Source organism: Linderina pennispora, assembly GCF_002104995.1.
Source record: "Linderina pennispora strain ATCC 12442 chromosome Unknown DL89scaffold_1, whole genome shotgun sequence".
Lineage (NCBI taxonomy): Eukaryota > Fungi > Kickxellomycota > Kickxellomycetes > Kickxellales > Kickxellaceae > Linderina > Linderina pennispora.
This window is the reverse complement of record NW_024468249.1, coordinates 1,211,802-1,226,823: the sequence shown is the minus strand read 5'-3', so window position 1 is coordinate 1,226,823 and position 15,022 is coordinate 1,211,802. Positions and strand designations below refer to the sequence as shown.

General features: G+C 57.7%; 6 protein-coding genes across 6 annotated transcripts; 3 read left to right on the top strand and 3 right to left on the bottom strand.

The window, feature by feature from the left end:
* Positions 1–1,053: 1,053 nt before the first annotated feature.
* Positions 1,054–3,059, bottom strand: DL89DRAFT_264058 (P-loop containing nucleoside triphosphate hydrolase protein; the record flags this gene model as incomplete). The annotated part of the gene is made up of 18 exons (XM_040886085.1): positions 1,054–1,177; positions 1,199–1,225; positions 1,250–1,294; positions 1,316–1,384; positions 1,406–1,447; positions 1,469–1,507; positions 1,547–1,585; positions 1,613–1,666; positions 1,691–1,705; positions 1,733–1,882; positions 1,910–1,993; positions 2,015–2,031; positions 2,062–2,314; positions 2,336–2,389; positions 2,423–2,452; positions 2,474–2,636; positions 2,658–2,678; positions 2,716–3,059. Coding segments are annotated over 18 exons (1,542 nt in total), but the record flags the coding sequence as incomplete, so codon positions are not given.
* Positions 3,060–3,787: 728 nt separating this feature from the next.
* DL89DRAFT_289729 (TPR-like protein) lies at positions 3,788–5,437 on the top strand (the record flags this gene model as incomplete). The annotated part of the gene is made up of 3 exons (XM_040889993.1): positions 3,788–3,934; positions 3,963–4,154; positions 4,235–5,437. The coding sequence occupies 3 exons, from the start codon at positions 3,788–3,790 to the stop codon at positions 5,435–5,437; spliced, it is 1,542 nt and encodes a 513-aa protein (XP_040747298.1).
* Positions 5,438–5,976: 539 nt separating this feature from the next.
* On the top strand, positions 5,977–9,244 carry DL89DRAFT_289728 (uncharacterized protein; the record flags this gene model as incomplete). The annotated part of the gene is made up of 13 exons (XM_040889992.1): positions 5,977–6,042; positions 6,089–6,227; positions 6,253–6,502; positions 6,543–6,736; positions 6,771–7,108; positions 7,164–7,196; positions 7,240–7,278; positions 7,310–7,753; positions 7,788–7,940; positions 7,981–8,327; positions 8,365–8,721; positions 8,811–8,892; positions 8,921–9,244. The coding sequence occupies 13 exons, from the start codon at positions 5,977–5,979 to the stop codon at positions 9,242–9,244; spliced, it is 2,766 nt and encodes a 921-aa protein (XP_040747297.1).
* Positions 9,245–10,024: 780 nt separating this feature from the next.
* On the bottom strand, positions 10,025–10,367 carry DL89DRAFT_219676 (cyclin-dependent kinases regulatory subunit 1; the record flags this gene model as incomplete). Its single annotated transcript, XM_040884403.1, has 2 exons — positions 10,025–10,110; positions 10,187–10,367. Coding segments are annotated over 2 exons (267 nt in total), but the record flags the coding sequence as incomplete, so codon positions are not given.
* Positions 10,368–10,860: 493 nt separating this feature from the next.
* Positions 10,861–12,863, top strand: DL89DRAFT_289726 (uncharacterized protein; the record flags this gene model as incomplete). The annotated part of the gene is made up of 6 exons (XM_040889991.1): positions 10,861–10,932; positions 10,985–11,398; positions 11,466–11,625; positions 11,660–11,904; positions 11,978–12,688; positions 12,720–12,863. 6 exons carry the CDS (start codon positions 10,861–10,863, stop codon positions 12,861–12,863), a joined length of 1,746 nt encoding a protein of 581 aa, XP_040747295.1.
* DL89DRAFT_9584 (uncharacterized protein) lies at positions 12,710–13,752 on the bottom strand. Its single transcript, XM_040892294.1, has one exon. It carries the CDS (start codon positions 13,430–13,432, stop codon positions 12,938–12,940), a length of 495 nt encoding a protein of 164 aa, XP_040747294.1. The 5' UTR covers positions 13,433–13,752; the 3' UTR covers positions 12,710–12,937.
* Positions 13,753–15,022: the final 1,270 nt, after the last annotated feature.

The window sequence follows — 15,022 nt, the reverse complement described above, 5'->3', positions numbered from 1 at the left end:
ACGCGCGGAGGTTCGGTTTGTAACGATTACCGGTGTGCAGGGTGAGGAGCGCGTCCGGCTTACACGGCAGCTAGAAATCAACGGGGCCAGCGTCACCGAGAACCCGCTCTTGGCCGACGTGTGTATTCGGCAGGGCAAGCTGGGCCGCACGCTGAAGGTGCTATGTGCGATGGCACGCGGCACGCCCATCGTATCGATGTCGTGGATTGCCGAGCTCAGCTAGCACAATCAAGGCAAGGATGGATGCTGAGGATATGTGCGCGCTGGCCAACCGGCATCTGCTGGAAGATAAAGAGACCGAGACCGAATGGGGCGTGTCGCTGGCTGGCATACTGGCAAAGGCGAAGAAGCTGCGGGCTAAGCTGCTGTCGCGATTCTGTGTGTCTGATTTCGGACGAGGTGCAGAGGCCGGACCCTGTGTGCTTGGGCGTCATGGTTCGTGCAGCCGGCGGAGCTTCTGTTCAACGACTTTGGCAAGCGCGAAGAGGACTTGCTTGAGGGCCCATCAGTAACAGAGCTGATCCAGAATGACCGCCGACGGTCAGCTGGAGTATCGCCAGAGAAATCGGCCTTAATCGGCCAGGAGATGGAGGCACAGTCTGGAAAGGCAGGCTCTGGATAGTGACAGCAGCAGCAGCAGCAGTGAGCCCGACGACGACGAAGACGAGGACTGGAGCTTGGAGGGCACTGAGCGAAGCAGAGGCCCGCGTCTCAAGCCTGAGGAATCTCTGGTAATTGCATCGCCATCCGAACCAACCACGCCTGTTGTGCCATCACCGTCCGTTAAACAAGCGCCGCAGAGTGGTGCTGATGGATGAGAGTCCAAGCATGGCGACGACGCCGGTGGCAGGGCACAGTGTGGTGCAAAGTTCGGCACTATTCGGTCCCCATGCAACGAGGCCGGAGCTAATAGATGCGATTACCGAGAGGTACAAGGAGCTCGGGCTCCCCGAGAAAACCCGACTTGTGGTGGTTGCCGCCAACCCAGCCGGTCTGAAGGACCACTGGAGCGACCTCTCGTATGCCGTCGTCGAGCCAGAAGCGGTTATTCAGAGCATCATCAAATGCAAGGTTCAATTCATTAAATAAAAGTCTGTAAATGCCTGAAAGAGAGCCTGGCTGGAACCAGCGTCAGTGGTGCTAGCCCTTTGGCGGCAACCTTGTGCTCGAGGGGTTTCTCGGCAGTGTTCAGCGACACGCCGTGGCGGATAGCCTCGGACTTGGCCTTCATTTCGCGTGGGTCCAGGACCATGGTCCCATTGGTGATGCGATGGATCACCGCCTGCTCCTCAGCCTTGCTCAGGATCTTGGTGACCTTGCCCACGCCCTTGGTGCGGCCCTCGCGGAAGATCAACCGGGCACCGGGCACCAGGTACTCGGGGAACTTTATGAACTGGAACATAACTGTGGCGCGATCGCCGGTGCGCAGTGTGCCGGTGTCGTTGTCCTTCTGCTCAATGGACAGCACGCGTGCAGTCTGACGCACAGACCCGCAGTGCAGCATGGCCTGGTAGCGCGATGCAATGGTTGTCGAATGGTAGAGAACCACCACCTCTGCCTCGAATGTGCACGATGCAGAGGGCTCCTGGGCCGAGGACTTTTCCAGCAGAACCATCCCCTTGCGCACCTGCGAGCGCTTGATCTTCTTGAACCCGAACGAGGCGCTCTGGCCAGCGTAGGCCGTGTCGACATTGGCGCGCTTGCGCTGGATCGACTTTATTGTAGCAGGCACAAAGTGGCCGAGGCTGTCTGGGCCGAGCCAGACAGAGTCTCCGGTAGAGACCTTGCCGGAGCTGACCACGCCAGCCACCACAGTGCCGACGAAGGGGACGGAGAAGGTCTCGTTGATTTCAAAGCGGAACTCGTCGTTGGGCCCGATTGCCTGGTGCCGCTGGTTGAGCGGCAGCACGTTGAGGAAGGTGGACAGACAGTCGACGCCCTCGCCGGTGACGTTACTGATCTGGAAGATCGGGCAGATGCGCTGGTTGACAAACTTTGCCGCTGTCGAAATCACCGACGCATGGTCTCGCACTGCAATGGGCACCTTGCGGCACCCAGTACTGCGCAGCACCTTTGTGAGCTGGCGCAAGGTCGAGTCGAGGATCAGCGGCGGGCACATATCGATCTTGGTGATGACGACGAACACTGGGACATTGAGGGCCAGTGCCAGGCCCAAGTGCTCCTTGGCCATGCCAGTCAGCCCTGCGTTGGCAGCGACCATCAGCATGACAAAGTCGGGCGCACCCCCAGCCATTCCAAACACTGTGGTCTTCAGGTACTTCTCGTGGCCGGCCAAGTCCAGGAACGAGATCAGCTTGGACGATTTGCGGCACACTTCGTCCCAGCCGGCCTTGTGGTGCTTGTTGGTGTGGCGGATAGGCCGACCCGACTCGGTATCGTAGCCCAGGATCTCCATTCCCACCGACGACGTGCGTCCGCTCTCTATCTCGTGCTTGTGGCGGAACAGCGCTACTCGTGCCTTCCCACGGCCATCATCCAGGCTGCCCTGGGTCAGTACGCCTAGCATGGTGCTCTTCCCCGCATCGACATTGCCCGCCACAGCTATGCGCACCTCAAGCATCTCCTCAACATTGGCTGGCTTGTGCCGAATCAGGAACGACAGCGTATGCGCCTTGCTGACGCCGGGAGTCGGCGACTGGCTGGTGGCAGCACGCGCTCTGCGTGCCGTGGTAGCGTCGATGATCGCGAGAGAACTTGCTGGACGGTGTCTCAGTAGCGGCACGGCTGTCATACAGCAGCTGGCAGAGAGCACTGACGCGCTCATCCTGGACCACACGCTTGAGGCCAACCGTGATGAGGTCGGCAGCAAGACCCTCGTCGTTGTTGACCTCCAGGATGGCCTCGCCACGACCCTCGGCCAGTCGGTCGCTGACCAAAGTGACAAGCGAGCCAAGCTCATTGTCCTTGGTATCAGCAAGCATGCTTGCTATGCTGCGCTTCTGCTCGCTGTCGTTGACCGATAGGCCGCTGGCATTGTCGACCAAGGCATCAAAGACGGCGGTGTCTATCGAGTACTTGTTCTTGGCAGGTCGCAGACCCTGATATCCGGAATCCCAGCTTGCTATCCATGGTTTGTGTAGGGCTGGCAGTAAGAGGCAATAGCTAGGTTAAAACGACAGTGGTATATGTAGAGAAAAGAAGTGCTGTTCTGCTGCAAAGTGTGAAAAGGCGCATGGAACTAAAGACAGACAGAGTGAATGCGTATCAAAGTGCCCTCGTGGTGCAGATAGCTTTGGATGTGTGAAACAAGCGACAACAGAAAGCGATGGCCCCCGCTGACGAGTGTCGTTTTATAGGTTTTTTCTTTTCATGTCTCCCAGCCAGCCCGTCTAGGTGCCAGCAGGCTGCGATATTACTCACAACTGCTGGCAGATGTCGAATGCGCACGGAAGAGGCTGCGGCCAGAGCACTGGCCAATGTCACGCTGCACTGTTCTGCACAAGCGTGTTTCGCTTGATTTATGATTTTGCCCAGTCTCGACTGCGGCTTGCGGCAATGCTGAGTCACCACAGGGCATGTGTGTATCCAGGCATATATGCAGCTGATGTGCTGGTGTCGAGCAATGTAGAACCTGGCACCGTGGTTTCAGCTTGAGCAAATGCAGCTGTGATGTCACCGCACTTCATTGCGCAGCGGGCAGTTAAATCACGCCGATTAGATCTGGCCCCAGCGCCTGCTGTTGGCTTTGGTCAGTCCTGTTTGGAACTGCAAAAATACACTAGCCAATTTCGAAATGTCCTGGTTTCTTTGTATTTTTTTTCCAACTATGGACAACGACTTGAACACATTACGCCAGCAGCTGCGGCAGGCAGTGTCTGAATGTTCCTTGCGTGGGCTGCTGGTGTCGGCCAAATGGGCGGCCGAGCAGCTGTGCAGCCTGCCTGCGTCAGAGACACCAGCAACACCGGCCAGTGTTGCGGAGCCGACAGAGCAGCAGCAAGCGGTGGGCACAGCAGGACACAGTGGATGCAGACAGGCTGTCGCTGGCAAAATGCCTGTTTGACACACGCGAGTTTGAGCGAGTGCAGTTTTACCTGCAAGACTGCCGGGGACCGCGAGCGCGGTTCCTGCGGTTGTACTCGCGGTTTCTGAACCACGAGCGGCAGCCTGCGCCAGTCCACAGCGAGCCAATCGTCGGCAGTTAGGATACACGAGGAGAATACGGCAGACAGTGACCTGCTTGAGATCAGAGAGGAGCTGGAAATTGTCCCAGCAGGACTTGGATTTGGACGCATTCGGCATGTACTTGCTGGCAGCCGTGTACAAGCAGCAGGGGCAGAAGGAGATGGCGCGCGCAATGTGTCTGCAGTCGCTGCACCAGTTCGAGTACAACTGGAGCTGCTGGCTGCTGCTCGAGTCATGTGTGGATGTGCGGCAGCCTCTGGAAAAGCTCAGCAGTGAGCTGCCGAGCGGGTGGATGCGGCACGCGTTCCTGTCACACCTGCTGCTTGATCTGTTCTCGGCCGGAACCGTCGAGTTCGACATGCACTACCAAGCGCTGGAACGGGTGATCCCGCAGAGCTTGTTTGTGCTGGGCCTGCGCGCGGTGCGGTACTACAACCAGCGGGACTTTGAGCAGGCCAGCCAGGTGTTCGGCGAGCTGCAGCAGGTCGACCCGTACCGGCTCGATCTGAGCGACATCCACTCGAACATCCTGTACGTGATGGAGGACAAGGCGCGGCTCGGCTCACTGGCGCACCGCTGCGCAGCGCTGGACCGGTTCCGGCCGGAAACCTGCTGCGTGATAGGTAACTACTACAGCCTGCGGCGCGAGAACGAGAAGGCGGTCGGATATTTCCAGCGCGCGCTGCAGCTGGACCGGAACTATCTGGCAGCGTGGACACTGATGGGCCACGAGTACATGGAGATGAAGAACACGGCGGCGGCGGTGGACGCGTACCGCCACGCAGTGGATGTCGATGAGCGCGACTACCGCGCGTGGCACGGGCTGGGGCAGACGTACGAGCTTTTGAAGATGCCGCACTATGCGATCAACTACTACATGCGAGCAGCGGCCCTAAGGCCGTATGACTCGCGCATGTGGCGGGCGCTGGCCAACTGCTACGAGCAGTCGGGGCAGGCGGTCAGGGCCATCGACTGCTACAAGCGCGCACTGATCGGCACCTCGGAGGACGAGCTATTGTCGATATCTAGGCTGGCCAAACTGTACGTCCAGACCGAGGACCGCAAGTCGGCGGCCTACTACTATCAGCTGGCGTATGAGAACTCCAGCGCCCAGCGGCCGGATGAGTTGGCCACAGCCTGCTTGTTTTTGGCCGACTTTGAGCAAGCACGGGGGAACACTAGCGCGGCCAGGCAGTATCTGGCTGAGGTGGTCGAGAGCGGCGCGGGCGTGCAGCAGGTCGAGGAGGCAAAGGCCATGATGCGGGCAATGGCCAGCAGCGGCCGGCAATAACAAAAAGCGGCAGCCGATTGTGGCCCCAGCAGCGAATAATGCGGGCAACAATGTGTGCATGAAATGTGTATCAGCGATATATCACGCTAGTGCGCCGAATAAAAAAAAACAAATAATTCGCGCAGACAAAATAGTCTCCACCGTGTACCCTTCCTGGCACACCCTTTTGTGACAAGATAGCACGGATATATAGAGGAAATTATGTCCAAAACGTGCTTTTAACATAGTTCAAAGATAAAAAGCGAGCGACAAGTGCAGAAATATCCGCAACAGAGCAAGTGAGCAAGAAAAAATGGAGAGGATCCGCGGTAAATTTAGGTGCCTCAGCTCCTCACCACCCGCATTGCAGAGAGGGTCAAGCTAGCGGGAAAAAATTGGGTAGAAGCGATCGAACTGCATTATTCAGTTGGCTCTTTTTTATCCTCGCCTCGGCATTTTTTTTCTCTATTCCGTAGTACTTTTAGTTAATACTCCATATTTCCAGCGTATCTTTTTCCCCTTTTGAATGAGTCCAATGAGCACAGAACAGTCCAGAGCACATGCAGGCAGTGTCGGAAAAGGACCGGGTGCTGTGCAAAGACGGGCGGGTGTTCCATGCGTGCGAGGTATGCCGCAAAAGACGGTTCACGGTGTGACGGGGCCCGGCCACAGTGCAATTCGTGCGTGAAGCGCGGGCTGACATGCGAGTACCGGGCAATGCGGAAGCGCGGGCGGCACGGCAAGAAATCATCGACACCGCAGCTGCCAACCAGCAGCGAAGGCCCCGGCGAACTACGACAGCGCATGGCTGGTCAGCTCACAGCCGCCGCCGGCAGCGGTCAAGAACGAGGCCAAGCACAGCGAACCGCTGAGCCTGCTGGGGTACCCGCCGTTCTTTGGCCCGCTGTCGTCGACGTCGGGCGAGGTGGAGCAAATGATCAGTGCCATGACCTCGCCGCCAACCAATGGTGCAGCGGCTCAGACACAGGAGCCTGAGGCACGTATGCATGTCCCGCATCAGATCCGGCAGCAATCTGCAGCATCGATTGACGGCAGCATTTTCTCGTCGCTAGGCACGGGGATTGCGTCGCCGGTGAACATTGGCAGGGATTCTGCCATCGCCCAGCAATGCATTTGCCCACACGTCGCCGGTGGTCTCGCCCACGGCCAACCAGCACCCGGGGCTGTTTGCTGCAGTGGCGGCCATGCAGCAGTTCTCGACGCAGACGATGATGGCCAACATCCCAGCACCGCAGGAGCAGCCGGCTCGGATCGGTTCGATGCCGCCGCCCTCGCTGCCAGCTGCCAATGGATCGAGCCGTAAGCGCACGCGCGACGCGACCGGTGTCTGCAGCAGAGGCGGCAGCCAAGCGGCATGAGAGCGGGAACTGGTCGCGTGATATGGACGACGAGGAGCAGGTGCTGGGGGCACTGAACACACGCGAGAACGACAGCTTCGGGCGGCCGGTCTACGACCCGATGTCGTACCCGCTGCCACCACAGGCAGAGCTGGACGAGCACGTGAACGGGGTGTTTGAGTACTTTTACATGGGCGGGCAGACATTGCATGAGGCCAGCTTCAGGCGGCGGCTCGCGTGCGGTTCGGTGGAGCCAGTGCTAGTGTATGCGATGATGGCAGTGGCAAGCCGGTACTCACGGCGGCCGAGCCTTCATGCGCTGAAACGGCATGGCGTTCCTGAATGGCGATCGGCACGCGATTGTTGCATGCGGCTTGGCCAGCGTGCAGCTGAACCACGGCGACCTGAGCACCAACGACGCGGTCCACGCGATGCTGTTTCTGTCTGGTATACTTTATGGGCCAGGGCAACATGCTCAAGTCGCGCATGTATCTGGTCAAGGCGGTGTGCTACTGCGCGCACCATGGGGTTCCAGCACCTGGACGCACCGTTCACGCCGTCGAATCCGATGATGTCATTCAATGGCAGCTTCGATCGGGTGCGGGGCGGACCGCTCACGTGCGCGTGTCCCAAGACAGTGGGTGAGCTGGTGGCGCAGGAGACGCGGCGGCGGGTCTGGTGGTTCCTGGTGTTTGTCGACTACTTCACGGCCAACGTGATGAATGTGCCGCTGGAGATCCCGCCCGACTCGTACTGCGTGCGGCTGCCGTGCAGCGACGAGGAGTGGATGAGCGAGTCGCTGATGAGCATCGACGACATGATGGCGAGCGAGCCGGCGCCCCTGGACAGCGAGCCGGTGCGGCGCTGCAACGGTCTGCACAGCTGCCAGCCGCCGTGGAAGTTCCATGCCAGCGCATTCTACCTGGAGCGCCTGATGGTGGAAGTTCTGCGACCACCTGCGGCGGCTCAACAGCCTGCGGTCATTAGCGTCGCGGTCGTTTTTCTTTGCCGAGCCCATCTTTATTGAAGAGGACTACCCGTACCTAAAGCGTGCCAAGCAGGTGCAGTCGTGGGTCGAGCGGCTGGCCAAGGTCAAGGCGCAGTGGTCGTGGCTGCATCTGCAGCTGAACAAGTGGCTCGACTCGATCCTGCTGCGGTTTACCGAGGTCCTGAATCCGCGTTCCATTGGATCTATACAACCGCCAGTACCGCCACCAGTACTACTACTATCTGATTGCAGCCCATGCCGCCATCATCATGTCGCATGGTGTTATTCTGCAGCTGTTTACAGACCTGTCACGGTACATCAAAGCAGCAGCAGGATCAAGCGGCGCTGGGCACAGCCCGCCGATCGCCCATGGCTGTCCAATGGCCTGGGACTGGTGGGCTCGCCCTGAGTTTGGCCATTTTCCGGCCGGCCCCGCCTCGTCTCTGTCGCCGGCCACGGCCGCTGCAGCGATGGGTCTGCTGGGCGGCAACGGCAGCGACAGCCTGGCCGAGTTCGGCATTGGTGCGCTGAACAGCGTCATGACTCCGCTGATGAACAGCAACTCGTCGGTCTACAGCAGTCCTGATGGGCAGCCCGATGAGCTACCCGTCGGCGCAGTCGCTGAGCGGCGGCCACGGCATGCTGGACGATTTCATTGAGGCCAGCTCCGACCACCTCGGCACCCATGCGGCCAACGCGGGGCCGAGCAACCCGCAACCCCGCAATACCCCAAATAGCGTATTACGCGACCTGCACGACATGGCCAATATTGCCTGGGAGAGCTGCGTGTCGACGGCCGAGCAGCTGGCGTCGGTGCTCCGCGGCCGCCACCCGAAATTCGTGCTGCTGGGCGGGCCCGCCTCGGATGTCATGCAGGACCTAGCAAGCGATGCCAACACGCAGACTTCGTCACCATTCAATGCTCCGGGTTCGGGGCCGGGCACCGACAACCCGATTCTGTCCTGACCCCGACCTGTACATGCGGCTGCAGCCATCGACGGCGTGGTGGATTTTTCTGGTGGCCCAGGTGCAGGTCGGCCACATCAAGCGCATGCTGCGCGAAAGCGACGGGTGCTTCCGAGCATCCGGGCCGCGCCCACAGCACCTCGGCCACGCCTGAAATCAGCCCTGTAGGACCGCGACGGCGGCCTGGGCAAGGAGGCCGAGGAAGTGCTGGGCATTTCGCCCGGACTCAGCCGGCCCACCGACAAGATCCGCCCACTGTCGGCGTCCGTCAGCAACTCGGCCTTTATGCTGGCCACCGCGGTGCAGCTGTCAAATGCCGCGCCGCCGCCGCCCACCCGCCAAGGCGCCGAGAAGCGGGCGACCATCAAGATCAGGGCCTCGCGCCTCGGCAAGGCCTACGAGAACCTGTCGTGCATGGTGCGTGTGCTCGAGGGAATGCAGCAGTACTGGCACTGCATGGACTACGTTACTGTGATCCAGAAGATCCTGAAGGGCTCGGAGGACCCGTTTAATTGATTGCGATGTTTATTTAATGGTATTTGTACAAGAGGTTGCTAGGCGATTCAGAGAAACGACGCCTCCACCGAGTCGCGCCGTGCGTGCGACGCGTTGCTGACCAGAACCTCAGTAAGCACGATGCAGGTAAGCGTGAGCACGAAATTCAACAGCATTAGTAATGGGTTACTAGCAGGGGGGCATGAGAAGAGACGACTTTTTTTTTTTTTTCCATTTATCACCTGACCTCTTCAGACATGACGATGCCTATTTATACTGTCGATACCGACAATGTTCATTTTCACAAGCCCTGGCTTCTTACTCGCTCAACGCACAGGCGGTGTTACCCACCATTCTGGGCAAGAGATTAATGGCGCTTGCTTATTTCAGCATCGAAAGTTGGGGAACCCGAGAAAATTTCCGAATCAGGCGTTTGCCGAGTAAAGCACTGCTCAGGGAAGTGGATATAAGCCAAGACCTGGACGCCTGTCAGGGCACTGAACACAGGCTGGACCATTAATTTTAGACTAGCATGCAGACCACTTCATGCTCTCACTATTCCTGCCTGCTAATCACCGTCGAGTGGATCGCATGCGCTGACTCCTATTTCTCCTGCCGAGAAGCCAGCAGCATCTTGGTAATAGTGCCCATCAGCAAACTGAGCTCTACCCAGCGACAGTGCGATTATGTAGCGAAGATGTATAGTTTTTGGGGGCTGTTTTTCAAAAAATAATGGCGAGTACAGGAAAACAAAAAAAGAAAATTATGAAGCTGAAAAGGTCTTGTCACCCACCACATATTCTAGCGCAGCACCGACGGCTTGCCATTCGGGTATTTCTGCTGGTAGTCCTTTTCGCGCTTGAAAAGCAGCACATGCGGCTCCGGGACTACAGAACGTAGATTCATTAGCTTTATCGAAACTGTCCACATATACTATTCCTGCAAGGACAAAAGAAAACATACCGTGAACCATATAGTGCTCCCAGCCAGGCGACTGGCGCACGCCCAGGGCTCGCCACTCGTCCTCGCTCATCAGCCGCGGCGGCTTCGGCAGGTATTTCCGCAGGCCCTCGGGTATCGACACATGCCGGTATTCGAACTGGTCGTCGTGGTAGTGGTCAGAGTAGTAGATTTCGTCACTGAAACTGTTTGATATCTATCCAGCCACTGGTCTTCGGCGGAAAGCTTGGCCACGATTCTCCTTTTTGGCGTTATTATATGCCTTCATCGCGTAGGTTAGCGAGCGAAAAATAGCGTATGCAGGGAGAAATAAAGGGAGGGAAAGGCGAGGGGGATGGAAACTGAATATGTCTTTTGGAGTTTTAATGGTAAAAATATAATAGAAATCTTTGCCAGTACCGATCCCTCCATGCGCAATGGAAATGGGACAACTTTAACCTCCACGCTGGCCTGCACAGCCAATCGCGGCCGGCCGGCTCTAATCTTGTGATCGGGAAATACGGAACCGTTGCGCCTGTCCTTCGCAGAGCCGCATTAACATATTAACTGCTTTTGATGCTCTATCCGAATAGCTTCTCTACTGCTCCCCGTTTCGTCTCCATTTCCTGCTAATAGCCCCTCCTGCCCTATTCTATTATTCAGTAATGGCAAGCCAACTGTGCTCCTCAGTCTCAACCATGGACGCGCTGACGCTCTCCAAATACGACGACCTGCTTAACGACGTGCTGCTGGATCAAGTGGGACTGATGGTTCGACACGCGCAAAATGTTTCCGCGACACCGGCGAGCGCGAATTCACCAGCCTAGCGTCTTGGACCTGGTGCAAAAGTTGGCGGCAGCCGAAATGACGCTGGCCGAGGCCCTCGGGGAGCTGCTGAAAGACGAATACATTGCCTCCTTTCTGCGGCACAAGTCTGCGCTCCGCCTTGAAGACTTTCGGCTGCACGCAGCACGGTACTTCTCCATGTACCTGCCCGAGGCCGGGTACGAGATTGGGCAGACCGACCGGTACAAGGTTGTGACGGGCAAGAGCGAGGCCAAGATTGTGGCCACCAAGCAGTACACGCTGGGCATGGTGATAAACCTGTGCTCGGGCAGCGTCGCCAAGCTGAGCGAGCACGAGATTGGGCGGCTGGAGCGCGAGCGCGCAGACTTTAGCGTGATGTGGTGGAGCAAGAAGAAGAGCATGTGTCTGTTTCTGGGCCCGGCCCGGTTCGTCAACCACGACTGCGACTCAAACTGTCGGTTCACAGCTCTGGGCTCCGACGCCATCTGCTTTCCAGGCGCTCCGGACCATTGAGCCCGGCGAGGAGATCACAACGCACTATGGCAGCAGCTACTTTGGCGAAAACAACTGCGAGTGCCTGTGCGCCACCTGCGAAAAATACTCGCGCGGCTGGTACGCGCGCAACAGCAACAGAGGCTCGGCCTGTCGGCGGAATCGTCGAATACCGGTCGCAGGCATCGACCGACACAGAGTCGCACCCGTCGACGCCCGGCGGCAGCGACGATATCCGGCTGCGCACACGCAACAAGGGCCGGCGATCGGTGACCCCAGCCAGCTGCATGAACGGCCACAAGAGCATGATTGGGCGCAGCACCGACCCGGCTATCGTCTACTGCACGTGCTGCGGCGAGGAGTACGACGGCCCGCCGGTTGCTGAGAGCGTCTGGCAGGCACGGGCGGCCGAGATGCTCAAGCCGAAGAAAAAACGCAAGGCCGTGCCTAGTATCTGCTGCAACCGGTGCGCCCGCCACCAGCTGCTCTACGGCGTTCGCGTGGCCGGACCGCAAGGTCCTGAAAAGCAAGACTGGCAGGCGGCGTGTGGGCAAAAAGGACAAAGCTGGCAGCGCAACGGCCAGCGACAGTGAGTCGGCAGGCGAGCGGAAGCGGCGGAAACAGGCCCAGGAGAAGAAGGTGGCCACGATCTACGCTGGCCCTCTGGGGCCATTAGCCGCGGCACCAGCCGAGATGTTTGCCGAATTCGCCATTGGCACGCCGGTGTTTGTTGATCCGCTCGACGGATCGATCGAGTACTGGTGGCCGGGGGTCATTGTCGACCACCTGGACGGCGAGGACGGCTCCAGGCGGTACCAGGTGCGGTACTTTGAGGACTCGTCGTTCTCGCAGTGTCTGGGCCAGGACCTGGCGCTGTTTGATCCGACAAAGGCGCCGTTTGCCCTGTGGCTCGACCGGACGCCACGTATGCTGGCCGACCCAGCCATCCGGCGCGCACTGGCATATTACGAATGGCGTTTTTTGGCGCCATCACGATCAGCACTTGTGGAAACAAAAGAGAAGCTGGCCAGCAGCGGCGTCAACGAGATCGTGCGGCTGCGGCAGATCTACCCGGACTCGCCGGTGCTGGGGGACGCGCCGACCGCAGCGGACATGCCGCAGCTCGAGCTCGACGACTTTTTCCACGCGCCCATTCCACGCGCCAGCCATGCAGCATTCGGGTGCATCCAGCCGTATTTGCTGAGCCTTCAAGGATCAGGTCAAGGTGTTTGACGGGCGGGACGGCAATGTGTACCAGGCGCAGATCACTGATGTCGATTTTGTCTGCAACGAGGCGAGGTTCGGACTGTACTATTACATGCACTTCAAGGGCTGGAACAAAAAGTTTGACGAGTGGGTGCCGCCCTGCCGCATCATATATGATGACGCTGCAAAGCAATAGACTTCATAGATTGGTCATGAACATCTGGCGTTTGCAAAAAAAAAAAAATACAACGCCCAAGCTCGACTATGTCTTTAAATTGCGTCGCGCTGCTTCATCCATTTCTCGACCCTTTGCGGCAGCAGCTTTTCGGCTTTGTTTCTCCTACCTGCCGACTGCTCGAGGACAATCCAATCACCAAGGGCCAGAAGCAGCGTGTCAATGGCACCCACCCGCTCCGCCCTCCCAATGCCCTCGCCAGCATTCGCCTCCAGCATGCTCTCAAACAAAACGACTGAGCGCTCGGCGTTAAAAATAGCACTCTGTGCATCGCCAAGCTGCCGCCAAGATTCTGCAGTGTCCTTGTAGGCGGTCGCGCGATCAACTAGCAGCCTCCAGAGCTGCAAAGACGTGACGGTGCGTTTATTTTTGGGCCTGGTCGTGTCGAACGAACGAATTGCCGGGTCGTTGTCGAGCACCGAGCAGATCTTTGCCAAACACGCTGCTTTTGTCCGGCTATCGGTCGCCGGGCTGCTGATTGCTGCTCGGTAGAGCGACAGGGACTGTGAGGTGTCGGGTGAGGATGACATCTTGTCAATACGTCTAGAATGGAATAATGGCGTGTAGTGATCCCCGCACACGCGATGCTTCTGAGTTTAGCCTGAAGCTGGCGTTTGTTTGGTCCTATGGGTTATTTGGCCGAGATCACGCATGATTCACAGCACTGCCTGCATGCAATTTGCTGGGACCATTCGCCTGCTAGCGAGGCGGGGGAGCGGAACATGATGTGCGTTTTCCAGATGCTGCAATTACAGAACTTCTTGGCAAGGCTGCAGCAATGCGGGCAGGTGGACTCCGAGGGAGCTCCACCTCTCTGCCGCCAAAGGGCAGGTGCGGAAAAACATCTGGCCGTACACTATTTGGCAAGCAAGAGGTTGCGCATTTTGGGGGAGGGGAAGGGGAAGGGAGCGCAGGGAGGAGACCTCATAGAAGTGAAAAATAGAGGCGACTGGGTCCACGAAGCCTGCGTATCTCGGTGCTGGCACGGCAGCAAATCCTGAGACGTCAGAGTACAGCAACCACTTTCTCGGTGTTGGCAGCACGACCTATTGGCGGGCATGTACAGGCAGCAAAAATGGGGAGGGCGGGAAAGAGCGAAAAAATGCTGGTGTTGTCAGGAAATTCGTGGATTTTTTTTCGAAAAAACGAGATAAATCCGCGATATTATTTATGAGTGCGGGCGGGGTTTTCGATGTGCGCTTTCGCTTGGACGACTCTTCTGTGCGGAATCCCGTGTTTGCACGCAGGTCTATGCTGAAAACGGGAGTGAGGGCAAGCTGGAAATCTGCAAAACAGTATATATTCCTCCTGCCCGTTCTGTTGCCTTGAGCTATACCCAAATTCCGCACGCCTGTATCTTTTTTTCTTCCTGCCTGATTTTTGTCTACTATTAAAAACCCGTACCGTATTCCACGAGCACCCTGGATCCTGGTGGCTCTGCAGCGTATAATCCAGTCACAGCATTTCTAGACAAATCGGCCGGCTCGCACGCATCGAAGATCGCGCCTTGTTTGTTTTTTCTTGGCACATTCCTTACTAAGAACTATTTTGTGGGGAGATTGGTGCTATTGAGCGATCGCTTTCAATTAGTACCCAAGTTATACCACCGCCGGTCCACAATGAATTCAGACCACCGTCCATTCACAGGCTGGTTTCCTGGCCGCCCAATGGTGAGTATAGATTGGCCCAATACTATGCCGGGTGCCTATTTGCTGAACCTCGCTCTGTTAGCAGTCTGCATGCCAAGAGATTCTGATTCTGGTTTGACGTGAGATGTCCGAGGCAGCAGACGCCCTTTATTCCTGCTTGGTGCTTGGCACGGAGAGGGGAAGACCGAGTTTTGCTCGTGCAGCTCGATTTCTGTCCAGGCCGTTCCATCTACAGGGGGTTTTTTCTTGGCTTTCTTTTTCTTGCTGTTTACAACGCTGCATGCCGTAGGCAATCCCATTCTTCTTGTTGCTGTCTCTTTCAGCAGTGGCCGGCACCTCTCAGTCGCTCCATTTTTCCGCCTGCCTGCGTGTACATTCTGCATTTGTAGAGCAGAAGATCGCCTCAATTCTCTTCTCCATTATTTCGTTTTTCGCTTGGGGGCTACTATTTTTATAAAAGAGCAAGATGGC